The sequence below is a fragment of the Spinacia oleracea genome, chromosome 5 (assembly GCF_020520425.1).
Source record: "Spinacia oleracea cultivar Varoflay chromosome 5, BTI_SOV_V1, whole genome shotgun sequence".
NCBI classification, from domain to species: domain Eukaryota; kingdom Viridiplantae; phylum Streptophyta; class Magnoliopsida; order Caryophyllales; family Amaranthaceae; genus Spinacia; species Spinacia oleracea.
The window spans coordinates 37,673,960-37,697,993 of NC_079491.1; the positions used below are offsets into that span (position 1 = coordinate 37,673,960).

Genomic DNA, 24,034 nt, shown 5'->3' on the forward strand with positions numbered 1-24,034 from the left:
ACTGTCTTAACTTTTAGAACAATTTCCATAACTTTAACCAACATAACCACAACTTTAACACATAAAATTACAAGGTGTGGAATAAAACAGATTACATGAGTCACATTAGCCGAAGAAAGGTAGAAATATAAAAGTCAGACTTTTATTAGTTAAAGTTAAGTTAATAAAAGTAAAAGTTAGGTTTGAGACGACGAAAACTGCCTTAACTTTTAGAACAATTTCCATAACTTTAACCTATAGAACCACAACTTTAACACAGACAAGTACAATGTGTGAAATAAAAATAATGCACGACTCACATTAATTGAAGAAATGTAAAAATATAAAAGTCATACGTATAGCAGTTAAAGTTAAGTTATTAAAAATAAAAGTTAGGCTTGAGTCGACGGAAGACTGTTTTAACTTTTAGAACAATTTCCATAACTTTAACCAACATAACCACAACTTTAACACATAAAATTACAAGGTGTGGAATAAAACAGATTGCATGACTCACATTAGCCGAAGAAAGGTAGAAATATAAAAGTCAGACTTTTAGTAGTTAAAGTTAAGTTAATAAAAGTAAAAGTTTTAGGTTTGAGACGACGGAAAACTGCCTTAACTTTTAGAACAATTTCCATAACTTTAACCTATAGAACCACAACTTTAATACAAACAAGTACAATGTGTGAAATAAAAATAATGCACGACTCACATTAGCTGAAGAAAGGTAAAAATATAAAAGTCGGACTTTTAGCAGTTAAAGTTAAGTTATTAAAAGTAAAGTTAGGCTTGAGTCGACGGAAGACTGTCTTAACTTTTAGAACAATTTCCATAACTTTAACCAACATAACCACAACTTTAACACATAAAATTACAAGGTGTGAAATAAAACAGATTGCATGACTCACATTAGGTGAAGAAAGGAAGAAATATAAAAGTCAGACTTTTAGTAGTTAAAGTTAAGTTATTAAAGGTAAAAGTTAGGTGAACTTATATAATGCTTTTCTTAACTTTTAGTACAGCTAACTTTTATATTGATATTCTTAACTTGAACGGAGATGTATGTTCAAATCCTACGTAGGCTATTTGTTTTATTATAAAAATATATAAGTCAGACTTTTAGCAGTTAAAGTTAAGTTATTAAAAGTAAAAGTTAGGTTTGAATTGACGGAAGACTGCCCTAACTTTTAGAACAATTTCCATAACTTTAACCTATAAAACTACAAATTTAACACATAAAAGTACAATGTGTGAAATAAAAAGAATGCACGACTCACATTAATGATGGAAGACTGCCTTAACTTTTAGAACAATTTCCATAACTTTAACCTACATAACCACAACTTTAACACATAAAATTACAATGTGTGAAATAAAAAGAATGCACGACTCACATTAGCTGAAGAAAGGTAAAAATATAAAAGTTAGACTTTTAGCAGTTAAAGTTAAGTTATTAAAAGTAAAAGTTAGACTTGAGTCGACGGAAGACTGTGTTAACTTTTAGAACAATTTCCGTACGTAACTTTAACCAACATAACCACAACTTTAACACATAAAATTACAAGGTGTAGAATAAAACAGATTGCATGACTCACATTAGCCGAAGAAAAGTAGAAATATAAAAGTCAGGCTTTTAGTAGTTAAAGTCAAGTTAATAAAAGTAAAAGTTAGGTTTGAGACGACGAAAAACTCCCTTAACTTTTAGAACAATTTCCACAACTTTAACCTATATAACCACAACTTTAACACATAAAATTATAAGGTGTGAAATAAAAATTGAGTGTTTAGATTTAAATGGTACAAACTACAAAGCAATTGAATGAACCCACTCAAACTTCAGGATAGATTGAACATGACAAAATATTTCATCATGTGCAATCAACATGTCTTCACTGACATTGAAGAAAACAGTGGGTTGAATGTAGTATCACTTTGAACCTAATTCTTCTCCTGCTTCGAGCTTAGCTCCACTTGCAAGTCGCAAATCGCAATGCCTGATCTTAATATCTTATTTATCGCATCACCTTCGCAAACTGTTCTGAATTGGTCAGAGAAAATCCAAGAATGTTGAGTATTTCAGCCCCAATACCCTTCTTACAGTGCTTACGGAAACATCGATGAAATGAAATTCGACCCACGACGGTACTCTCGCCGGAAGTAGCTCGAACAAAGCGTTCCCAATTCCCTTGAACCCTCATCGATAGCGTCATAACATCAAAACTGAAAAGAAAAAAAAAATCCAATTGAAGAGAAAAACGAAAGGAACGGAGATCGACATACGTGAATTGATAATTGAATCAATGTCTTCATTCTTCAATGGAAGGAGGAGATGGCAAAAGTGTGAGGAGAGAGAACGTGAAAAGATAATGATGGCAGAAGAAAGGAAGATATTTCATGTTCTACTCACACGTGTGAGCCCAGCCCAAAAGCAATAAAGGTTTATTAGTTGGGCTTGGTTTACAATAAATTAGCGTACAACCTTTGTAAACAAGAATCTTGATAGAATACTAAGGTCATTTATGTGATAGTATAAAAGGAAATGTAAATAACATTTTAAAATACCCAAAAAGGAAAACGTAAAAAACAAAAAGACACGGAGGGAGTAACAGCTAACGACTCATAACCAAACCTGCAGAGCGATTTCCGTCAATAATGCACAAAGATAAGTTAATTCCCAAAATACGTTACTTTTTTTGTTAATTCCCACCATACCGTCCACGTCAGCATAGTGAACCGGTCTTTTTTTTTTAAATAAGCGGCGCAAAACCGCTATCTGAGATAGCGGTTCATGGGGGTTAACCGCTATCTGAGATAGCGGTTCCTGTTTAATGAACCGCCATCTCAGATAGCGGTTCCTATTTAATGAACCGCCATCTCAGATAGCGGTTTACCACTTATCACTTACCTCCAGGAAGCAAATTCAAAAAATCAAAAGCACAAAAAAAACCCCGCTTTGTTCTGCGTCTCTCTCTCTGTCTCCGTCGTCCTGCGGTTAACCCGTCGTCGTCCCTGTTTCTCTCTCCACCGGCCGGCTCGCCGTTAGCCGACCTCATTCCTCGCCCTACCTCCGGCCGTCGCGTCGAGCCTCCTCACCCACAACGGATTCTCGAGTCTCTTTCTCACCCTTCTCCATCGTTCCTCCGTTTCGAAATTGTTCCTGAGCCCTTGCCGGCTGTCGGACCTCTTCCTCACCACCACTAGCCGTCGAGCCTCCTCATCAGCCACCAAAGCCGTCGAGCTTCTTTCTCACCCACCACCGGTCGTCGGTGGTTCGAAATCAGGTAAGCCCTAATTTTTTTTTGAATTAATATATTTGAAGCTAATTATTAATTCAGTAATAATCGTTGCTATGTTTAGGTTTGTTTGATGATGTTATTAGGAAGATCATGCTTATGTTTGATTGATGAGTTTATGATATGATTACCCTGAATTAATTGTAATTTTTTTTATTGTTAACGTATATCTAACCGCTATTTGAGATAGCGATGTTATGAATTATATTATTTTAAAGTGATTATGCTGTGATTTTTATTTTTTTGAATTATTTCTGATCTTTGATTCGTTTTAAGCTCTTGAGTTTTTCAATTTGGAATTTTAGTCTTCAATTTTTCAAGTTCAATTGAATTGAAATCAGATTATGATGGCCCAAATTAGGGATTTCATATTATTAATCATATTATTTTTTGTTTAGAATATGGAGTTGCCAGACTATCCTATTTATTGTCATTGGGGAGGGGAAATTTTGCAAAGTAGCGGTGATGTTACATATAAAGGAGGAGAGCGAAAATTTGGGTTTGTCAATTGTCAAATGAGTTATGATGAGGTTTTGAGTAAGGTTTATGATCTTATGAGATGTGACTCGAGATATGTGGAGTTGAAGCTACTAATGAGGTATCCAATGATGTCCGGTTCATATGAAGCCATTCCGTTGGATGATGACAATTCTTTAAAAGCAATGTTGATTGCTATGTCTCAAACACAATCAACCACAATGCAATTGTTCATCGAGCAACATCCAAAGCAACCCGAAACTCAATCCCACTTGGAATCCTTTCATGAAATGGATTCATGGGCGAGTCCATTTCCCTACTTGCCCTTGACAAATCAAAGTGGGTTAACGGGTTCATTCACAAGAATGCTTACGGATGAACAATATGCTAGTGAACAATATGCAAATATGTGGAGGAGTGGCGTGATCGTGAGAGTCGGATTGTTCAAGGCACTCCTTTTGCCGGTCATCGTGAGAGGATGAAGGAGTATATGGATTGGTATTGTAGCATCACGAGACTCCTCATTACTCCTGTTACACGATCACCCCCCACCACTCATTATCAGCCGTCTTCCTCTGATATTATTTTGGTAAATTAATCCTTGTTCCATTTTCATGTATAATGTTTATATTCATAACTAATGTTGAATTCTAATTATTGTTTCACATTCTTTTTTGTAGTCACATGCATTGGCTGATCTTGCCTCAAGATGCACTCGAGCTGTGGATTCTGCGTTAGAGTTACCTCCCAGTTTGGCCCTTCCTCTCACTCTTGATACGTTACGCAATTTGAGTTCCTCTTGCATTGAGACCTTATCAAGAGTGGGGCAAGAACATATCCTCCAACAATATGATTTAGCCTCGTCTCAGTGTACACCCGACACCTCCACCTCACATGTTTCTCGAGGGCGTGGTTTTCGACCACCACGTGCACGCCCTCCACCACTTACTCCTCCTCTACGCCCTCTAGCACTTACTTCTCCACACCCTCCACCACCACCTTCTCCACGCCCTCCACCACCACCTTCTCCACGCCCTCCACCTCTTACTCCTCCTGCATCTCCGCCAGCATCACAAGTTATTTCATCTCCTCCTTTGCAGCTTCTCACTTACCGGCGACAAAAGGGTTGCTCTCCTAGTCAACGTCCCGAGCCAATTGCCGAGGAGGATGAGTCCTCATTTTCATCGTCCGAGCATTCAAAGAAACAACGTAGAACTTAGATTTGAGCTACATTAGAAATTTTGTGTAATCTTTTGTTCTTTTTGCTAGTATTGGAACTTTTAGAACTTTTAGAAACTCATGTGTCATTATTGGAACGATTGAACTTTTGGAAATTTTTTGTTTGCACTCTTCTATTTTGTTGCATAAGTGTTATGGTTTGGTTGGTTGGTATGATTTGTGGAGGTTGTTGGAGTTGGATTACAGACGTTGGAGTTGGATTATAGACGTTGTTGGAGATCTTGGATTTGTTTACAGGTTGTTGGAGTTGGACTATTTGGCAGAAGATCTCAGCCCATTTTCTGGCTGAACACTGGAAACTGCAAGCTTGGATGCAGGGGGCATTATGAACCGCTAACTGAGATAGCGGTTTGGTTTTGAACTAAACCGCTATCTCAGAATGCGGTTAAGTAATATAAACCGCATTCTGAGATAGCGGTTTAGTTCTAAATCAAACCGCTATCTCAGATAGCGGTTTAGTGTTGAACCGGAAAAAAAAAAATTAGTTTTCTCTCTCCCTTGCTGACGTGGACGGTATGGTGGGAATTAACAAAAAAAAAGTAACGTATTTTGGGAATTAACTTATCTTTGTGCAATATTGACGGAAATCGCTCAAACCTGCATACACTTCTGAATGTTTTGAATAAGGATGGTAAGGGCATGACGGTCATTATACAGCTCCAAAAGGTTATGTTTTGCGTTGTAAAAGGTTTAGGATTTCAATTTCTGTCCTACTTAGAAATTTTGATCCCTTTGCTTTGCCCAAATCTCGACTGCAACCGGTTGCTTCATTTCTCGATGTTCAGATTCTGGTACGTACGTATGATTTTGTCTAAATTTTTGCAATTTCCCGATTGATTCAATTTGGTAGCTTCAATTTTGATGTTTGGTTTAGTTAGTGGTTCAGTTAAATCAATTAGTCAGATGCTTGTTTTTCAGAAATCAAGGATTATATGATCATGTGTTTCTTAATACCAACTGAAATAATTGAAATAGTTAAATGTTGTAGACTTGTAGTACTTAATCATACTGAATTTCTTGTGAAATACAAACCGCATATTGGTAGTTTTACCCTTTTAGGGGTGATCATATGTTTCTGAATTAGATTGCCCAGGTTGGTTTTTTTTTTTGGAGAATGAACAATTGGCTTTTCAATAAATAGTTTTAATTCGAAATCCAAAGTCTTAAAAAACAACGCTTATGATGGGAGAACATGTTTCGAAAGGGTGTTGTCAAACCGTGAATTCGGCTTTGAATTCGGCTTGTGATGGCCATTGGAATGAGGGGGTAATATTGAATTACTACAAGGGTGCGGAAGGAGTGGAAAAATGGGGTCAACATGAGGTGGTGGTGGTTGTTAGGGAAAGAGAGGACTAGCAGGGGCGGGGCTAAGATTATAAGAGCCGTGTGCAAGTTCTACAACTGGGCAGTTTATTCACATTTTAAAAGAAATACAATCAACAAACACCTGAATTTTAAATTCTTGTCAATTACAAGATAAACATAAAAAAAAATTCGCAATATTGGCAGAATTGCTATCTTGTCCATTGCTAGAACTGCCTCTAAGGACTGGGGAAGGGAGGGAATAATTACACAGGTTTAAGGAGTCCTAGTAACCCAATTTAGGCATAATTTTTTACCATCCGCAATATTTCACATGTTGAATTGCCTTCGATGATAATTTTTGCATTGGATATTACCACTTAATTGATTCCCCTCTTTCCAAACAGTTCAAGTGTTTTATTAGGTGTCTTAGCTGGTAAGCTCATGAAAGTTCTCTTTCTTGCACTTTGTGTTACCCTCTTACCCATGCTCTTTTCATTTTTGAGACTGGGACTGCTATTTGCTGCGAGTGTTGCTGTCTATATGTTATGAATTTTGATGAACTCATAGACTTTTGTTAATATTTGGAGATTTAAGGCAGGATAAAATCTTTGGAGATCTCTGAGTTGTTCTCCTGTGGTCTTGTTGTGGGGTAGTAGAAGTATTTATGTATAGATCACTGGTTGTGAATATTTGGAGTAATTTCTGACTTCTCTTTTGTTTTTTTCCCTTCTTATCTTCTGTGATGTCTGTTGTGATTTGCTAAATGTTTTTAGTGGATTCATGCCCCTTCTCGAACGTAGAAATTGCTATTAAATAAAGAGAAGTTGTCTAGAGCACTACATCCAGTCGATCTTGAGAAAAGGTTATACTAGGGATTGTGGCATCAGCTTCTTCCCCCCCGCCCCCCCCCCCCCCCCCCACCCCTCCCCTGAAGATGGAATGCTCCAAAAGTTAACCATTTTTTTCTTCTAACATTTGGGTTTGTGCCAAGTTAATTTCCTGCTCATGTTTCCTATTTTGGAAAAGAGATTCCTTCCTTCATGCTTATATTCAATGAAATAATCATCTCACTTAAAAGAGACATTCCTTCCGTACTTGTCTACAAAACCGCTCCGGATGAACTTTATGCCGAAAAATAGAAAACCATTTCAGTATGAGGCCTCCGAGCTTTCATCAAGAAAGGTGATGTTGAAGATTCCAACCCAAAGATTGTGAAGCCTTATTTGTTTGGATAACATGTTCTAAACGGCACAAAATGTATTGATGACATGTTGATACAAGACCTTGACGGAGTTAGTAAGTTAAGAGACGAGGAACCTTCTCATTTTACATTGTGAAGTGATAAAGCTCCTCGGAATTGGCTATTTGTTACAACAGGGTGTTTAGAGGTTATCTCACTTTATGTGTTATCAACTTTCTTAGTTACTGATGTTAGTTTTGCGAGTACTTAGAGAGAATGACCATTGAATATTGCCCTGCTAAACATCTATTTTTTCTGTTATATTAGTTTTTGAATTTTAGAAGTAAAGGCCATTGATTACCGTCCTGCTTCACTGTTCTTTTGGTTTTATGATTTGAGAAAAATGAGGGAGTATTGTGGATAAGCCAGAGGTGAGGATTTTCGGGATGATGAAACATATCTTGTGTTACTTTCCTACCTCACCTTTATAAGTAACTTGAATCTTATGAACCTCTAATTGTTTATAATCCCTGAAAATGTGAATCTGGTATGTATTGTGGCAGTTTCCATCTATTTAAGAATGAATAGTTTAGAGGATAAATACACCGCATTTATACTTTAAGATGTATTTTTAAGGGTGGGGGAAGCTGACGTACCTTTATAGAGTTTAAGGATGTTTTTTTTAATGAATTAATCGGTGACTTTTGATTTCCATCAAGGTGGCATTTTACCATACAAGGGGCAACCTATTGATAGGGGACCATATACGTCATCATGTTGTGACTTTAGTATGTCTATAGTCTTGAGTTATTTGTAATAGTTGGTCTTGCAGTCTTGCCATTCAATTTACCATGTGGAGTACTTGATTGTGGTCTTCATGTTGGTTGCTTACAGGGGATCTCAGGACCAAGAACCACAATCTCGTCCACAGGATGCTCCTTCACAAACAGGGTACCCATCCTTTGTTGGCAATTCTTCAACATATTCTCAACCATTAACAGCTGGTAACAATGCTTCTAACAGCTATAATCTACAGAGGCCATTTGAAAGGCCTCAGTCTCCTTCGCATGTCTCACCTGCTGAAGCTGCTGGAATAATTTCATCATTGAAGTACAAGAGGTAATTATCCTTGTCTCTCTTCTTTATTGATAAGAGATCATCCTTATCTCTTGATCTGTTATTTAGTACTTATTGGTTGTATCAGCTATCATGTATGCGTGACATTGGTAATAGTAAAAGTACAGATTTGGTAATTCGGAGTGGAGCTTGGAAGGTCCATCTAACCAAGTGACTCGGCTGATCTAGCGGCTAAGGCTTGGTTATGGAGAACTATGCAATCCAAATTCCTAAATCCAACTCATTTTAATATCTATAAAAAATTAGCTTATGGTGGAGTGTTTAAGGCCTAAAATTAGATTGAGAATAAGACGACAATCTAATTTCTCAATTGACCCATATCTTAAGTTTCTAAATGTAATGAACTAACAAGGCTTGTAAGCAACCATGGACGTAGTTACATGTGAAAAGACCCCTATATCTGTGCATGTGTACATAGTCCACACACGCATGAAATTTCCAAATGTTCCAAATACAACACATTTCCTTGAATTACCCTAACAAATTCAAAATATAATCGATATTTGCTGCTTCTTCTTGTGGGCAATCACAAAGGCAATTGAATTCATAATACAACTGGAAACTTGTGATGTGAAAGAACTTAAGTTGGTACCACTGTATCTATGGCTTTTATCTTCTTTAATATTTTGACCTTGTTAGTATTGCTTGAGTATGTGTCAACTCATACAAAGGCATATCCACCCCCCCTCTCCCACAACTGGCAATGAGTAAAAAATACTTATTGTTTTTGTATATTTGCTAGTTGATCATGACTGATTATTGCATTTAATGTCCTCCTCACAACTTTCTGTTTATGTAGACTACAGTAATGACTAATGACCAATGATAAGCAGTATTTGGATGTGCACCGGTTTGACTTTTTTGTGTCACAAAATGTTATGACATGATTACATAAAACTCAGAATACTGAATTAATCATTGGTTGAGTGATAGTTTTTTCTAGACATGTTATGACTTGGAATCCTGAAGTAGGGTAGACTTGTTAGGTCAATTTTTAATGTTCAAAAGGTATCACATGGTGACCTTCAATCTATGTTACATACTTACATGGCTTTCCAGAGAAGGATTGCCTTGAGAAAGGTTTTGTGAGCTGCTTGTGGCTGTTTTCGTTGATTTTAACTGCTGTTCACCAATCTAATTTTACTAAGTAATGTGGTTATGGCTATCCTTGTAACTATGAAGTGTATCACTGAAACTTGGGTAGTAGTGTCAGACATGGGTATACATGATGTAAAAATGTAAAATGAAGAGTCAGATTGTCATCATAACATTCTCCATCGATACAATCTTATGGAATTATATATTTTAATTTTTAAATAGGAGCCAAATTTAGAATCCAGAATTTTTATTTACTACTAGTATGAGCTATGACAGTGGGGAAATATACCCAGAGAGTTTAATTTTGTTTTGCTCAATTATGACTGTGGTTCTTAGCCATCTTAGAAAGAGAACTATAAAAGTAATTGGTACATAGTGTTTACAAGGAATTTAATAATTGAATCAAATGGCTCTTTCTTGAGTCTCTTTCTATTTTCTACTGTGTGTAGCCAATAAAGCTGAAACAACAAAAGAGACAAAAAATCAACCCTTACCCCCTGGAGAAAAAAAGGAAAAACCACGAACTCTTTCATCAACTATTTCACCTTTTTAATGCCCCATGTAATATTTCAAGTGTTTGTTCTCTGTGGCTGATCATATTTAGGGGTCTGGTGGATATTGGCTTTATGATCCATATTATGGTTTCTCTAAGCCATGCTGTCAAGTAACTGAGCCTTTTTCTGCTAGAACCAGCCTGCTACAATTTTTGTTGCATTTTTCCTCTATATAGGCCCCTTGCACCTGAAAGGTTGACAACATATGCATTTGAGAGTGCTTAAGAACTCATACTTGGTCCTTTAACAAATGATATATTCCTCAATCCTCACCCCCCCCCCCCCCCCTCCCCCCTCTCTGTCCTCCTCAATCTTTTGTTTGTTTCTTTCGAGTGTTCTTTTTTTATCATTCCTTGCCATGTTATTTGCCTATGCACTTTGTGTGGTGGTTCTTAATTTAGGTAGCTGGGGTGTACGAATAGTTTATCCTACTTTAGGCAAGGCAAGCTAGCAGTATTCTTAATTCCATATAGAAGCAACAATTGTGAACGTGACTGGATGAGGTTTGTTTCTGTAAGGATGTTCATAATTCTTAGCATCCAAGTGAAGGACTTTCAGATCTACTCGTTTTGAAAATGCTTCTTTGGATTGGCAGGGTTTTAAAGAGATTTCTATCCCACTATCCTGTTTAACAACCATTAACTGCCACCGTTTGGACGTATGGTGCTGCATCTCCCTTTTCTTTCCTGAGTTTCCTCTAGCTAACAGTTGATAGCGATTTTCTTCATTCTTAAATTTGTAGTTTGTTTGGAACAATTAAGTGATGGCTGTTGATTTTATCCCTTTATATGTGAAAATTGTCTATTACCCATAAGCGAGACCTTGCTTCTTGAGGCTGGTCTGGAATTTTATATTCAACTTGATGTTTTATGGAGGAGACCTTGCATGGGTTAAGTTGCTATGTGACACGCTGTTTAGTGTTTACATGTTTCTTGAGGCTCATTAGTAGCTGGGTAGTGAAACAGGAGAATATGCCTGCTCAACGACTGGTGGATTTGGGGGTGTCCATGTGAATACGATGCAAAATAAACACTTGGGAAGGGGAAGTGGAATGAAGAATTAGTGATGGATTATCCTTAACGGAAGGGCTTGGCAATTTTTCTTTCTTATTGATCAACAAGAGGTTCAATTAATAGATTATGATTCTGACCCGAGCTCATTGCTCATTAATTGACTCCCATCTTTGCTTGCAACTAATGTGTTCATTTTGTCTGTCTTGAACTATAGCGTTGATGAGCTACGTATGCTTTTGACCGACAAAGAGGCCTACAACCAATTTTTACTTGCTCTTGATCAAGTCAAGGCTGAAAATAATGTGAGTTGTCCAGGATGCTTTTAGTTCCCTTCATGTGTTTGTTTACTTTGTTTAGTAACCGAGTCTGAAAACACCTTATCCTCAAGAAATCGTGTACTATAAGTTTTTAGTGCTTTGTGCTGAGTTTCAGGGTATCACTTACTTGCTCATTTTCTGCGAGTTATGTTCATCAACGACAACGCAATAAACCAAGTCTCTTCATTACATCTTATTATGAGGTCCTATGTTAGATGTAGAATGATCACTGCTTGTGGTCTTTTCAAATAAAGTAATTTTTCTGAACACAGTTTGAGAGGGTGATGAGGTCAATTTGCATCGACAGAAAAATCAGATTGCTGATTCAACTCAAGGAACAAAAGCCATGGAAAAGGAATTGACCATTTGCTGCAAAGCATTGACTTCTGTGTGGTTGTGTTGTTTTGAATAGTGAGTTGTTTGTGCCTGTTTCCTGAACCTTGAGACAGCTGCGTAATTTTACATAATATTATTTTTATATCCTTTCGATTTCTCTCTTCGCTCCAGAAGTCTTATCGTGCTACTAGGATATTAATTCAATTGGAACTCATGAAACTTCACTTGACAGTTGTGACTTTTAAGACCTTAGATTTGAATTTACCAATACCAGATAACGCTCTGTTACATGTTTCCTTTCTTAAGTGTTTATTTTTTTAATTTTTTGTTATTGTTGTTGTTCTTTTGTGTGTAATTGGTGATACTTTCCTGATTTTTGTCTTTTATTTGAGTTGGGCATTGCTGAAAAATGAAATAATATAAAATTAAGTATTAGTTGACTCACCTAAATCTAGATATCCAGTTTTGGCCACACTGATCGGGATCATATTACTTGAACTCCTGAAGTGAGGCTCAGTTTTCCAACCAAAAACTAAACAAACTTTATTAGAAATCTGAAGCAACCCAGGCAGAAACGAAGCCGGCCTGAAATTTGGTAGACTTTTATGATTACCCATGCCCGAAATGCACCTAACCAAAGTTGACCCGAATTGAAAAATAACTGGTATGTGGATGACCAAACCCAAACCATACTGATAATCAACTAGATCTAACTCAATAACTATCTCAGAATTTCATTTTCTTTTGAAATTTTTATACTTATTGTTGTACTTCCATTCTTGGGATGTACGAACCATCTTTTATTTGGATTATAATTTGTTTTTTTCCTGAAGAACCTATGAATATATACTTGTATCTTATTGAGTTATCAAGCATACTATCGTTCAGAATGTGTTATTTTTCTTTTAAGGAGAAAGAGGAGAATATACAAACTTTAGATAGTGCAATTTAGCCATCAATCTACCTAACCACTCATATACATCCCTATAAGTCTATAACATCACAATTTATCTATTGTCAACAATAAACAACATAGAATAACACTAATGTAAATGTGTTCAATCTTTCCAAAATTGCAGAGAAAAAGAATCCTGTAATATGTTGTAAGTCATAGTGCATAAGGACCTTGTGTTGTTGGAACCTGATATCCCAATTTTGACATTGATCTAGTAGAAATGATATGAAACTAAGACCTGCATCGAACCTAAATCTGGAAAATCGAGTCAGTCAAATATTCACTCTTTTTTTAGCTCCTTGAAATTTGCGACTCAGTAAGTCAGTAACTACTGAATCAGACATTGATTATGAGTTACACTCAACCCAACCTGGAGTGTTAAACCTAAACCTGAATGGACTGGACCGAACCTGAACAGTACAAGAAAACCCTACTTAACTTGATACGAAAGGATCTGATTCAAACTACCAACTTTCCGTTCTTTTTGATCTTTTGTATCAAGAAACAATTGTTTTTTATTTGCAGGATGACCGGAAGTGTACTATGATCCATTTGCATATACCTGCAACAATGAAATGTACTAGTGATTCTTTTTTTTGATGTGACTCAGATAAAAATAGAAGTATCTGATTATGAAAACCAAAACCTGTAGTTTTTTTTATATATATTTCTTTTCCAGTGGGACATTAATCTTTTCACACTTCCCCATTGAAACATTAACTCTCTCTCACATTCCCAATGTCATATTCTGGATAAAAATGAAAACATTATCAATAAACTTAATTTGCATTGTTTAAATAAAAAAAAGAGGAATCTTTATCCACATTAGTTAGTTGTTAAATTGCTTGCATGATACTAAACGTAAAGAATAAAAAAGGACGGAGAGAGTAGCTATTTTGATATGAATATAGTGTGTTTCTTGAACTTTCTTACTCTTAGTATGCATCTTGTATTAGTCCCTGTCGTGCCACATGGACTGATCCTTATTATGCTTTTGTCTCTTATGCGTAGTACTAATGACCTTGATGTTGCTTTCAAGTATCTGACTAGTTTATTTTCTTATGGTCAGGTTAGAGATGAAATACAGAAAGAAATGCTCCAGCTTGCTAGTAAGTAAATCAATATTTTTTTTTATACGGTCTTCTAGAAAAGTGAGCCAATGGCTTATGATGTTTAAACATTTTGGCTCTGATAGGATCGAATTTGGATAAAGAGCCACAGATTGTAGAACTGAGGAATCAAGTGAGTTTCACCCATTTATTAACTAAGAGACTTAATTGTTGCTTTTGGTTCTGAAAAAGTAGACTGTTAAACCTTTTCTGATATTTTTTGTATATATTGCTGCAGTGTAGTATCATCCGGACGACTGAGCTGGCTGCAGCGCTGGAGAAATTAAATGACTTGGAGAAGAAAAAGGAAGAGCTCCTGAAGTGCTACTCTTCAGCATCTCTTCTGCACAGATTGCAAGGTATTTCTTAGCACACCATAGACTTGGTCCGCAGTTTTTTCTTTTACAGGTCACATTTCAGAAAATGTAACTTTGGTATCAAGTACTTTTGAGGGAAAAATTGTGTGCATAGGATTATCTTCTCCCTCTCTTATAATCTACTACTACATATTACGTAGTATATTTATGGTTCTACTAGTACACTCCAAATAGGTTGGTAGAGAATTTTGTGATGAACCACCCGCACCAACCACTTGACCGATTGTTTACTCTAGGAGGCACATAAAGAGACAAATAGAAGAAACAGGTAGCATGTTGGTGGAGAGGTCCGTTGCCACAGCTAGCGGACAAGAAAATCAATTAATGAAATGTGTACTAGGCATTACGCTTATGTGCATAAATAGAAACAGAGGAAGAGAGAGCGATGTGTGTATTTTGTAGTGAACTTGAGAGACTTGTGACCTAAAGTCACTTCCATTGAGATTTGTAGCATAAAGCTCCTACTTGTTTACTTTTCGTATTGTTTATGTGAATCAAAAGCCTTCTCTGTTCTCAATTGTTGTGAATTCGTTACAATTTGTTGGTTGAATTAGCAAGAGTATTGCACTTGGTATCAGAGCGGGTTCGAACCAGAGGTGATAGAAGGAGCAGTCATGGTGATTTCTAATACCCAGAGATTGGATGCCATGGATAGTGCTATTGCAGAGGCCGGACAACGAATGAACGGTATATAAGGAAGGTTGCAAGGAATGGAGAACACCATACAACAAATGGTAGTGGAAGGGCTAGCGGCTTTCCAAAAACCGCTAGCAAGAAAACGCAACTCACCGCTTGGAACGCATAATTGATCGCTTCCGAGAAGACCATAATGCTCAGGTGGTAGTCATGAAAAGAGATCAAGAGAAATTTCAGGCTAAGATGAAGGAGTTGGTGACCGAGAAAGGGAAAGCCGTGCTAACACCTATTACAGTGGAAGACAAAGGGGATTTTTCGGAGAACCACAACCTGATAAGGGAGAGGGTGAGAGAGACCGGAAGGGTGTTCGAGAGAGGCCGATCGTTTGATGAAGGCGGTGGCGGCGACCACTGGAAATACCGGAAGTTGGATATGCTATTGTTCATAGGTAGTGACTCGGATGGTTGGATCCTCCGAGTAGAAAAGTACGTCGACTTTTACCGTCTATTGGAGAGTGAGAAGTTTGGACGCAGCGGTGGTCTCCATGGAGGGGGACGCTTTGAGGTGGTTTACCTTTGAATCAAGGAGGAATCCGATTAGGTCATGGGCTGAATTGAAGGCATGAGTGCCGACCAAATACCGTCCCACTAATGTCGGAGGTTTACATGAACAATGGTTTTCCACCACCCAAACCACCACGATGGCCGATTACCAGCGACGGTTCATCGAGTTAGGGCAACTCTGGATGATGTTCTCGAGAGCGTAACGATGCGAAAATTTGTAAATGGCTTAAGGGAGGAAATCAAGGTGGAGATTAGGGTGTTAAATCCGTGTACCTTGGAGTAGACAATGCAGTTGCCCGAGCTAGCCAGTCGGGTGGAGGAGAGGAATCGGGTATAGGGGCTCAACAGAAACGGATACGCGCTTGGCCGGAAATGGATCATTCTCCTACTTCAGCAAGGACCAGATTGTTTCAACTCAAAACACAATAGGGTCCAAGGCTTAATCTCAAATGTTAACCCCAAACCATTACAACATAGTAGCCAAGGAGGGAGGAATTAAACAACCTAACTCCACAACCGTGACTTCTTACAGTTCCAATAGCAAAGTTCCAATAGCAAAGCCGCACCCCGATCAACGACGACGTCTTCTAGAATCATTGGTGACACTAAACGCAGAGCGGGAATACCAAGAGAAGAGGGCAAGGGTTGTGCTTTCGGTGTAACGATAGATAGGGGATTGGCCACCAATGTAAACGGAAGGAGCTAAGTGTGTTGATGGAAGAGGGTGACGTAGAGGAGAGCGAAGAGGGTGCGAACTTCAAGATATAGAAATTCCCGAGGAGGAGATTCCCACCACTATTTGTATCAATTCCATCATTGGTCTCACCAACCCGAAGACTTTGAACTTAATTAGGAAAATTCGAGTAGGGGAGGTGGTGGTCATGATTTACCCGGGGCCAACCCACAATTTCATCTCCTTGAAGCTTAGTTTTAAAAGCGCGAAGCGCAAAGGGTCCCTATCGCCTAAGCGTAAAACGCTAGGCGAAAGTGGCGCTTCTTGTAGGTGAAGCGCACCTAATTATACATATTTTATTCTTTCTCGTCTCTTGTGTGAATTTCAAATAAAACAGGCCAAAAAAGATTAAGAAAAGCTAAAGTAAAGCTGATGTCCCCCCATTTGAAGTTCTACAACAGAAAAGAAATAAAAAAGGGTCCACTGACAATCACTGACAACTCAAAATTGTAAAAATATATTTTAGAGTATAGTAAAGTAAAAGTAGGCGTCCTTGCTGATAGTGCCAAGATGGAATGAGAAACTTTATTTTAATGTCAAAAAGAAGAAAAAAAAGTAAAAGTAGGTGACTGACGGCTCAAAAGTCTTTTGTAAGACACAGAAAAGAAAATTAACGCAAAAAAAGAATTAAAAAGAGAAGATAAAAAGGCAAATAGAAAAAGAAAAATAAAACCAAATAAAAACACAAAACAGAACAGAACCCCATTTTGTTCCTTCTTCGTCTTCTTCGGCATGCTTCGCTGTTCTGATCTCCTCCCCTCTTGTCAGCCTCCATCTCCTTTCACCATCAACGATTCCAAATTGCTGCTTCCCCCTCGAAACGAACCAGCCCCACTGCAGACCCCTTAGTTTGTCTCAACATGACCGGTAAAAATGTCGATCTGGGCTACCCAAGAACATGACCGGACCTCCAATTTTGACTCCCTCAAAATTAGGGTTTTGGTCTTCTATTTGATTTAGGGTCGAAATTCAAGCAATTATATGCAATTGATAGAGGGTTTTGAGTCGAATTAGATTTGTTTAGCCAGGTAAGATGTAGATGTTGATTTGAAGAAATACGATGTTGTTTAAGCTTTTTTTTTTTCTCTATTTGCTCTTCTTTGTCGCCCCCCATCCGAAAAGCGTCTACCTTGCGCTTCACCAAACGCGATCTGGGCGCGCGCTTGCCTTCTGTAGATCGCTTCGCTCGGGTTTGCGGAAGCGATTTTCTGCTCGGCCCTACTCGCTTCTCGCTTAAGCGGCGCCTAAGCGCGCTTTTCAAAACTAAGCCTTGAAGGTGGTGGAGCGGCTTGGATTTGCGTAAACTAAGTCTGCGGCTTTCGATGTTTCCTTAGGGAATGGAGAGGCGGTACAGGGCACTAGAGTGCGCAAGGAAGTGACTTTGAAACTAAATGATGGAGTGGAGGCGCTCGAAGATTTTGGAAATTCAGACGTTCTACTTGGTATACAATGGTTTGCGAGGCCAGGAGATTAAGTGTCAAGTGGAGGGTGTTACCGTGACATTCAACGGAGACTCATCGTTGACTCGATCCATAATCTCACTCAAGGCCATGATTAAGGTTCTGAGAAAAAAATGAGGGGGAATTTTGGTCGAGTTTAACCAGATGAAAGGTGAGAGAGCTACCAAGCTGGAACACCCCGCATTCTTGCGTAGGCTACTGACCAGATTTGGGGAGGTGTTCGAACAACTCAAGGGGCTGCCACCACCGCGGGTCCACGAACATGCCATCATATTGAAGGAGGGCGGCGACCCGGTTGGGTTTCGACCTTACCGGTATCCTCAGATTAAGAAGGAAGAGATAAGAGCGGTTAATTGGTGAAATGGTCGATGCTAGAATCATAAGACCTTCTACTATTCCATTTTCACGCCTGGTTTTGTTGGTTAAAAAGGATGGGTCTTGGAGATTTTGTGTAGACTACTGAAACAAGGAAACCGTGCCAGATGAGTATCCCATTCCGGTGATTGATGAGTTTCTTGATGAGCTACATGGAGTACAAATGTTCTCCAAGCCATACCTAAGGCATGATACCACCAAAATCTTGTAAGGGAGGAAGATGTTCACAAGAATGAATTCCGGACACATAAGGGACATTTTGAGGTTCTCGTGATGCCTTTTGGACTTACCAATGCTCCTGCTACATTTCTGTCGCTTATGAATGAGGTACTTCGATCTTTTTTGAGAACTTTTTTACTTGTTTTTTACGATATTCTCGTGTACAATTCATTTGAGGCAGAACATATACATCACATGAGTGTGGTTCTGCCGACATCGAGGGATCATACATTTTTTGCGAATTTAAAAAATAATGGTAGTTCGGGAAGAAAGAGGTAGCATACCTCGACCACATAATCTCTAGCCATGGTGTGGCCGTTGATCAAGACAAAGTTCAAGCCATACAAGATTGAAGCATCCCAAACAACATGAGGGAATTACGTGGTTTTCTGGGATTAACCGAATACTACAGAAAATTTGTAGCAAGTTATGCGCAAATCGTCCACCCTCTCACTCACCAACTACGAAAAGGCAACTTTGAGTGGTTGGAGGAAGCTACGAAATGAAGAGGCTGAAGGAAGCGATGATCACTGCCATTATGTTAGCCATGACCGATTTTCACAAGCAGTTTATTGAAACAGATCCTTCCGGGTATGGGCTAGGAGCCTTTATGATGCAAGATCATTTGCCCAGTGCTTTCTACAACATGATATTAGGCCCTCGAGCCCGAGGGAAATCGATTTATGAAAAAGAGCTCTGTAGAAAAGTGAAAACACCATCTCCTTGGACGACATTTTGTAATTCGCACCGAGCAACAAAGTCTCTGTTACATCATTCAACAAAGATAAATTGGCGTAGATTATCTAAGGTAGGTACGCAACTTAATTGAAATTCAATATAAACTTGTGACGGCCAATTGGGTCGCGGATGCGCTTTCCCGGAAGGGGAATGGTGAATTGGAGATGGGAGGGTTGGAATTGGGAGCCTTAATTTCGGCCAAAGGATAGATTGGGGAGAAATTAGAAGGCGAGGTACAAAGAGATAGTAAGTCTCAGAAGGTAAGAAAGGACGTGGAAGAGGGAAAGGGAATTGTCAATGGGGCGGGGCGGGGCGGATGCGGATATAGGTCCCTCCATCCAACCCCCACCTAAAATTTTCATCCCCATCACCCACCGCGTTCAAAATTCATCCTTATCCCCGCCCCAAAGGGTACAAACTAAAATTTATCTCTATTCCATCACCTTGGGTATCCATCCCCGTCCCATCCCCACCCATACCCACGCCAATACCCGCCTAATTTTTTATTTATTTAGCAAACATCTGACAAAATATATAATGAAAAGTTAACTTTAAAAAAACACCTTACAACTAAAAATAACAAATATAATGGGAGAAACACCCAAACACAATAAACAAATGTTCAATTTTAGATCTTCTTTAAAAGTTTCAATTCAAGTAGGAAAGGATACTCGGGTCGAGTTGACGGGTATGAAACGGGTGGGCGGGGGTGGAGCGGGTCCAATACAAAATCCACACCCGCCCCATCACCCATGGCGGATGCAATTTTCATACCCATCCCCGCCCATCACCCGTCAAACCTCCCCCCCATCCTCGCCCCATCATCCGCGGGCGGGTCTCCTAAAAAACCCTCAAACCCTCCCCACTGACATCCCTTGGTGCTTGCGTAAACATCGGCCTTCATTCCATTGCTCTTACGAGAGTACCATGACTTACCCACGGAAGGGCATTCAGGAGAGGTGAAGACTTATATGAGATTAGCATCAGAATGGTTTTGGCAAGGTATGCGTCTCTTAGTCAACACGTCAGGGGATGCATTATATGTCAAAGAAACATGCACCCCCAACAACCGACAAAGTTACCTCAACCTTTGCCCATCCCTACGGCGGTGTGGGAAGATATTTCCATGGATTTCATTAAGGGGGGTTATCCTTATCACACGGTGTGGATACTATATTGGTGGTGGAGGACCGACTGTCGAAGTTTGCGCACTTCATAAGGCTCAAGCATCCTTTACAACACTATCAGTGTCTAATAATTTCATCAAAGAGGTGGTAAGGCTACATGGGTTTCCCTCCTCTATTGGATCAGGATAGAATTAACTTAGTATTGTTTGGCGAGAACTCTTCAAACTCCATGGGACATCATCATTATCATTATTATCATTACCCCATTGCCTCAAAGAGGCTGTCACAAGAAGCGGGGTAAGAGGGGGTCGGACGTACGCAACCTTACCCTTGCAATTGCAGAGAGGTTGTTTTCAATTGACCCAAAAGCGATAACACGACGACAACGGGACGACCATCTTCTACTTCATGGAGAGGAAGCGAAGAGATATTAAGAGCCATTTTGATTTAGTCCATTACATCCCACAACCAAAAGAACAAATGAATCTTTGGTTCCATCGGAAATGGACAAATCAAACTCCATGGGACAAATTTGAAAAAAATTACTTCATACCATCCCCAAACGGATTGGTAATATGCTTTGTTGGTGAGAAGCTGAAAGGATGGGCCAAGTGGTTGGGATGGGCGGAATACTCGTATAACACTTCGCCGCATTTGTCTACGGGCATGACCCCTTTCCAGGTAATGTACGGTAGAAACCCTCCAAGACTGTTTCAAGTTGGTACGGGTGGTGGATAGTCTAGAGATGTTACAAGAAAGATATTATGTTTTGGATGAACTCAAGCTGAATTTGTCTAAAGCCCAACAGATCATGAAACGTAACATGGATAACAGATTAACAGGAGAAGAGATGAGAACTTTGGAAATGGGGACATGGTTTTCGAAATTACAACCCTATCCCCAACGCTCCTTTGCCATGAGACCGTACTAAAAGACCATACTAGAAGCTGGGTGCTCGTTTCTATGGGCCTTATGAAATCATTCAGAAAATTGGAGAAGTGTAAGTTGAAATTACCCCCCACATATAAAATACACCCGGTTTTTCATGTGTTTCAACTTAAGAGAGCTATTGGCAACCAGGTGGTGTCTCCAACAATTCCCGAGCAATTAACAACTGAGTTGGAGCTCGTGGCAGAGCTGGAGGAGCTGCTTGAAGTGCGTCACAGGGGAGAGGAGAATGCAGTGTCTGAAGTCTTGATTAAGTGGAAGGGGCATGTCACCATTTGAGGCGACTTGGGAAGAGGCAGTGCTGATCCAGGCTAGGTTTCCGGACTTCCACCTTGAGGACTAGGTGGTTGTTTGGGAGCGGAGTGATGTGATGAACCACCCGCACCAGGAAGAGAGAGCAGTGTGTATTTTGTAGGGAATTGAGAGACTTGTGACCTAAAGTCACATCCATTGAGATTTGTAGCCTAAAGCTACTACTTGTTTACCTTCCTTGCTGTTTATGTGAATCAAAACCCTTATCTGTTACTACCAAATTGTTGTGAATTCTTTACAACCTGTTGGTTGAGTTAGCAAGAGTACTGCAAATTTGCTGCAATATTGAGGAAAATTACTATCAGCTTTTTACTTCACTTTGTAATACTATCTTATTATATGATTGGTGTTGATTTGCAGAGGAAATGAACAAGACAGATGGAGAGTCTGACAACCTTCACAGCCAGTTCCTTGACAGGGAAATTGAGCTCATGGCATTTGTCCAGAAACACAAGAAACTAAGATCTTTGTACCATCGCCACGCAATGACATATCTTGCTGCCAAGACATCTCTAATGCCATGAGTCTATCAGATGCTCATGCTGGGATTTGGTAGTGTATACTTTTTACATTCATTTTCATATGAGCTGGTATTCGGGGTTTGGTTGCTTACGCTAATTTATTTTTCTATTTGTATGTAAAAATTTAATCGATAATGTATATTTTTGAGTGTAAAGGAGGTAGGTGTGTTGGCAAAACTATTCGCTACTGGCCACTGCTTCTTCATTAGATTTCTGTATCCATTCTTATTCTGTAGCAGAAAGTGATGTTGAGTTTTCAAGTTGCCATCGGTCCCATAAATATGTGATGTAAGATATTGTGATATACTGCGGATAGAGGTGAATCTGGTTGTAGTCTTCAAAGCTCTCTATCTCGCAGTTCGGGGAAACCCTGAATGTAAATTGGGAGAATCTCGATACCAAAATTCAGACGAGGATAGCAATCGAATTTACAGTAGTTTCTTTCAACCATAATTTAAATTTCAACCATTTTTCAACCGAAAACTACTATTTATAAAAAGAAGGGATTATTCTTGCCTGGACCTGATCTACAATAATGTATTGTGGATCTAAAGCCAACAGTTTTCTCTAATATCTCTTCTATGTACATGGTGACCTTTTCGTTACATAATTACTAAAATAAATTAAACACCAATTTTCTTAGATCTACTAATGTTTTTATAAGAGAATCGTGACTTAAAATGAAGTAATTCAAGCACAATATTTACTAATGACACCAATTTGATACTTTTTCATAATAAATCTAATAAACATGAAAAAGTAAATTAAAAACAAGTGTTGACTTTGTTTTTTTTAAGGTATGGCCCATAATAAATTTAGTATGGACAAAATTCGGTTAAAAATTGGTGTAAAAGGAGAAGCAAGTAGTTTCCCAAGATTTTGGATCCTCTAGAGTTCTAAAATAACTCTACAAGGTAGAGTTTGAGCAATATCGACCATTAGATGAAAAATCAATGGCTCATATATTATCTTTTCAAAATCTCCCTTATTTTTCTCATTAATATCCACCTACTGATTTTCACTTTCCACTTATATGAGCGATTGATTATAAAATGTGTGGTTTACATACAACTCTACTTTATAGAGTTTTATTAAAACTCTAGAGGATCCGAACTCGTTTTCCAAAAGACAAGTTGTTGACAGAAAAAGAAAAAAAAAAAAAACAATCGATTTTATTTGGTTTGGGTTTAGTTTGGTTCGGATGTAAGTCAGATAAAGTTGCTATTTTGACCGGTTACAGCGGGTAGGGGGTCATGTCCGAATCAGATAAGTCTCGGGTTCGGGTGTATGTCAGATTCGGTTACTATTTTAACCGGTTTACTACGGGAAGGATTCATGTTTGGAACGGATAAAGTCTCGCGTTCGGGTCAAGTTTGGATCGTGATTCTCGGGTTCTGGTCATGTTCAATCAGTCGTACCTCAGATCCGGGTCAATTACGGATTGAGTTTGCGGTTCGAGGTAAGATCACGTTGGCTTGTATTCTTATGTTTTATGGATCGAGTAACTTTCGAGTTCATTGCCAAATTCGGATCACTTTATTATTCTAATATTTCATGCCAAATAATGCTTTTTTTTTTAGAATTTTACTCCCTCCGTACAAAATTAATCTTTCTACTTATTAAGACACCTTAACACAAAGTTTTATGTCCAAAATTCAGTTGAAAGTTGATTTTGGGTCCATTCCGATCGGGTCAACTACAATGCGGGTTAAACCGGATATCAGCTTTGTCGGGTCGGGTCGATTGCAGTTGTTATCGGGTAAAATCGGATTTTGGATTGCTATCGGGTCGAATGCGGGTTGGGTTCGGTTAATATTAGTCAGATAAATCGGGTTACGGGTCTGCTTGAGTTGTTAGCTGATCGGGTTGGGGTCTTTGATTCACTGGTTAAATGAGATTTCGGATCAATGGAGGTTCGGTTCGGATCGGTTTCAAGAGTCTCTACTTCTCGAATATATTCGGTTCGAATATCTATCGATTTCGGTCGGTTTCTCAGATCGGATCACTTTTTGACGGCCCTAAATATACTA

General features: G+C 38.7%; 2 protein-coding genes across 3 annotated transcripts; both read left to right on the forward strand.

Moving 5' to 3' along the window:
* The first annotated feature begins 4,159 nt into the window (after positions 1-4,159).
* On the forward strand, positions 4,160-5,105 carry LOC130460842 (uncharacterized). The gene is made up of 2 exons (XM_056828485.1): positions 4,160-4,341; positions 4,433-5,105. Exons 1-2 carry the CDS (start codon positions 4,231-4,233, stop codon positions 4,970-4,972), a joined length of 651 nt encoding a protein of 216 aa, XP_056684463.1. The 5' UTR covers positions 4,160-4,230; the 3' UTR covers positions 4,973-5,105.
* Positions 5,106-5,599: 494 nt separating this feature from the next.
* On the forward strand, positions 5,600-22,267 carry LOC110774845 (vacuolar protein-sorting-associated protein 37 homolog 1). Of its 2 annotated transcripts, XM_056828755.1 has the most exons (8): positions 5,600-5,782; positions 8,371-8,427; positions 8,500-8,595; positions 11,493-11,580; positions 13,956-13,995; positions 14,082-14,128; positions 14,234-14,354; positions 21,844-22,267. In XM_056828755.1, exons 1-8 carry the CDS (start codon positions 5,631-5,633, stop codon positions 22,005-22,007), a joined length of 765 nt encoding a protein of 254 aa, XP_056684733.1. In that variant the 5' UTR covers positions 5,600-5,630; the 3' UTR covers positions 22,008-22,267. The 2 variants fall into 2 exon arrangements, with proteins under 2 accessions (XP_056684733.1, XP_021835126.2); XM_021979434.2 differs by having other exon boundaries at positions 8,371-8,595.
* The last annotated feature ends 1,767 nt before the right edge of the window (positions 22,268-24,034 follow it).

Excerpts from the sequence above, each read along its gene's own strand:
- LOC110774845 (XM_021979434.2), top strand. The coding sequence starts at position 5,631 with ATGACGGTCATTATACAGCTCCAAAAGGTTATGTTTTGCGTTGTAAAA. Across the intron at positions 13,996-14,081 it reads AGAAATGCTCCAGCTTGCTA|GATCGAATTTGGATAAAGAG; the intron begins GTAAGTAAATCA and ends TGGCTCTGATAG. Across the intron at positions 14,129-14,233 it reads TTGTAGAACTGAGGAATCAA|TGTAGTATCATCCGGACGAC; the intron begins GTGAGTTTCACC and ends ATATTGCTGCAG.
- LOC130460842 (XM_056828485.1), top strand. The coding sequence starts at position 4,231 with ATGAAGGAGTATATGGATTGGTATTGTAGCATCACGAGACTCCTCATT. Across the intron at positions 4,342-4,432 it reads CTTCCTCTGATATTATTTTG|TCACATGCATTGGCTGATCT; the intron begins GTAAATTAATCC and ends TCTTTTTTGTAG.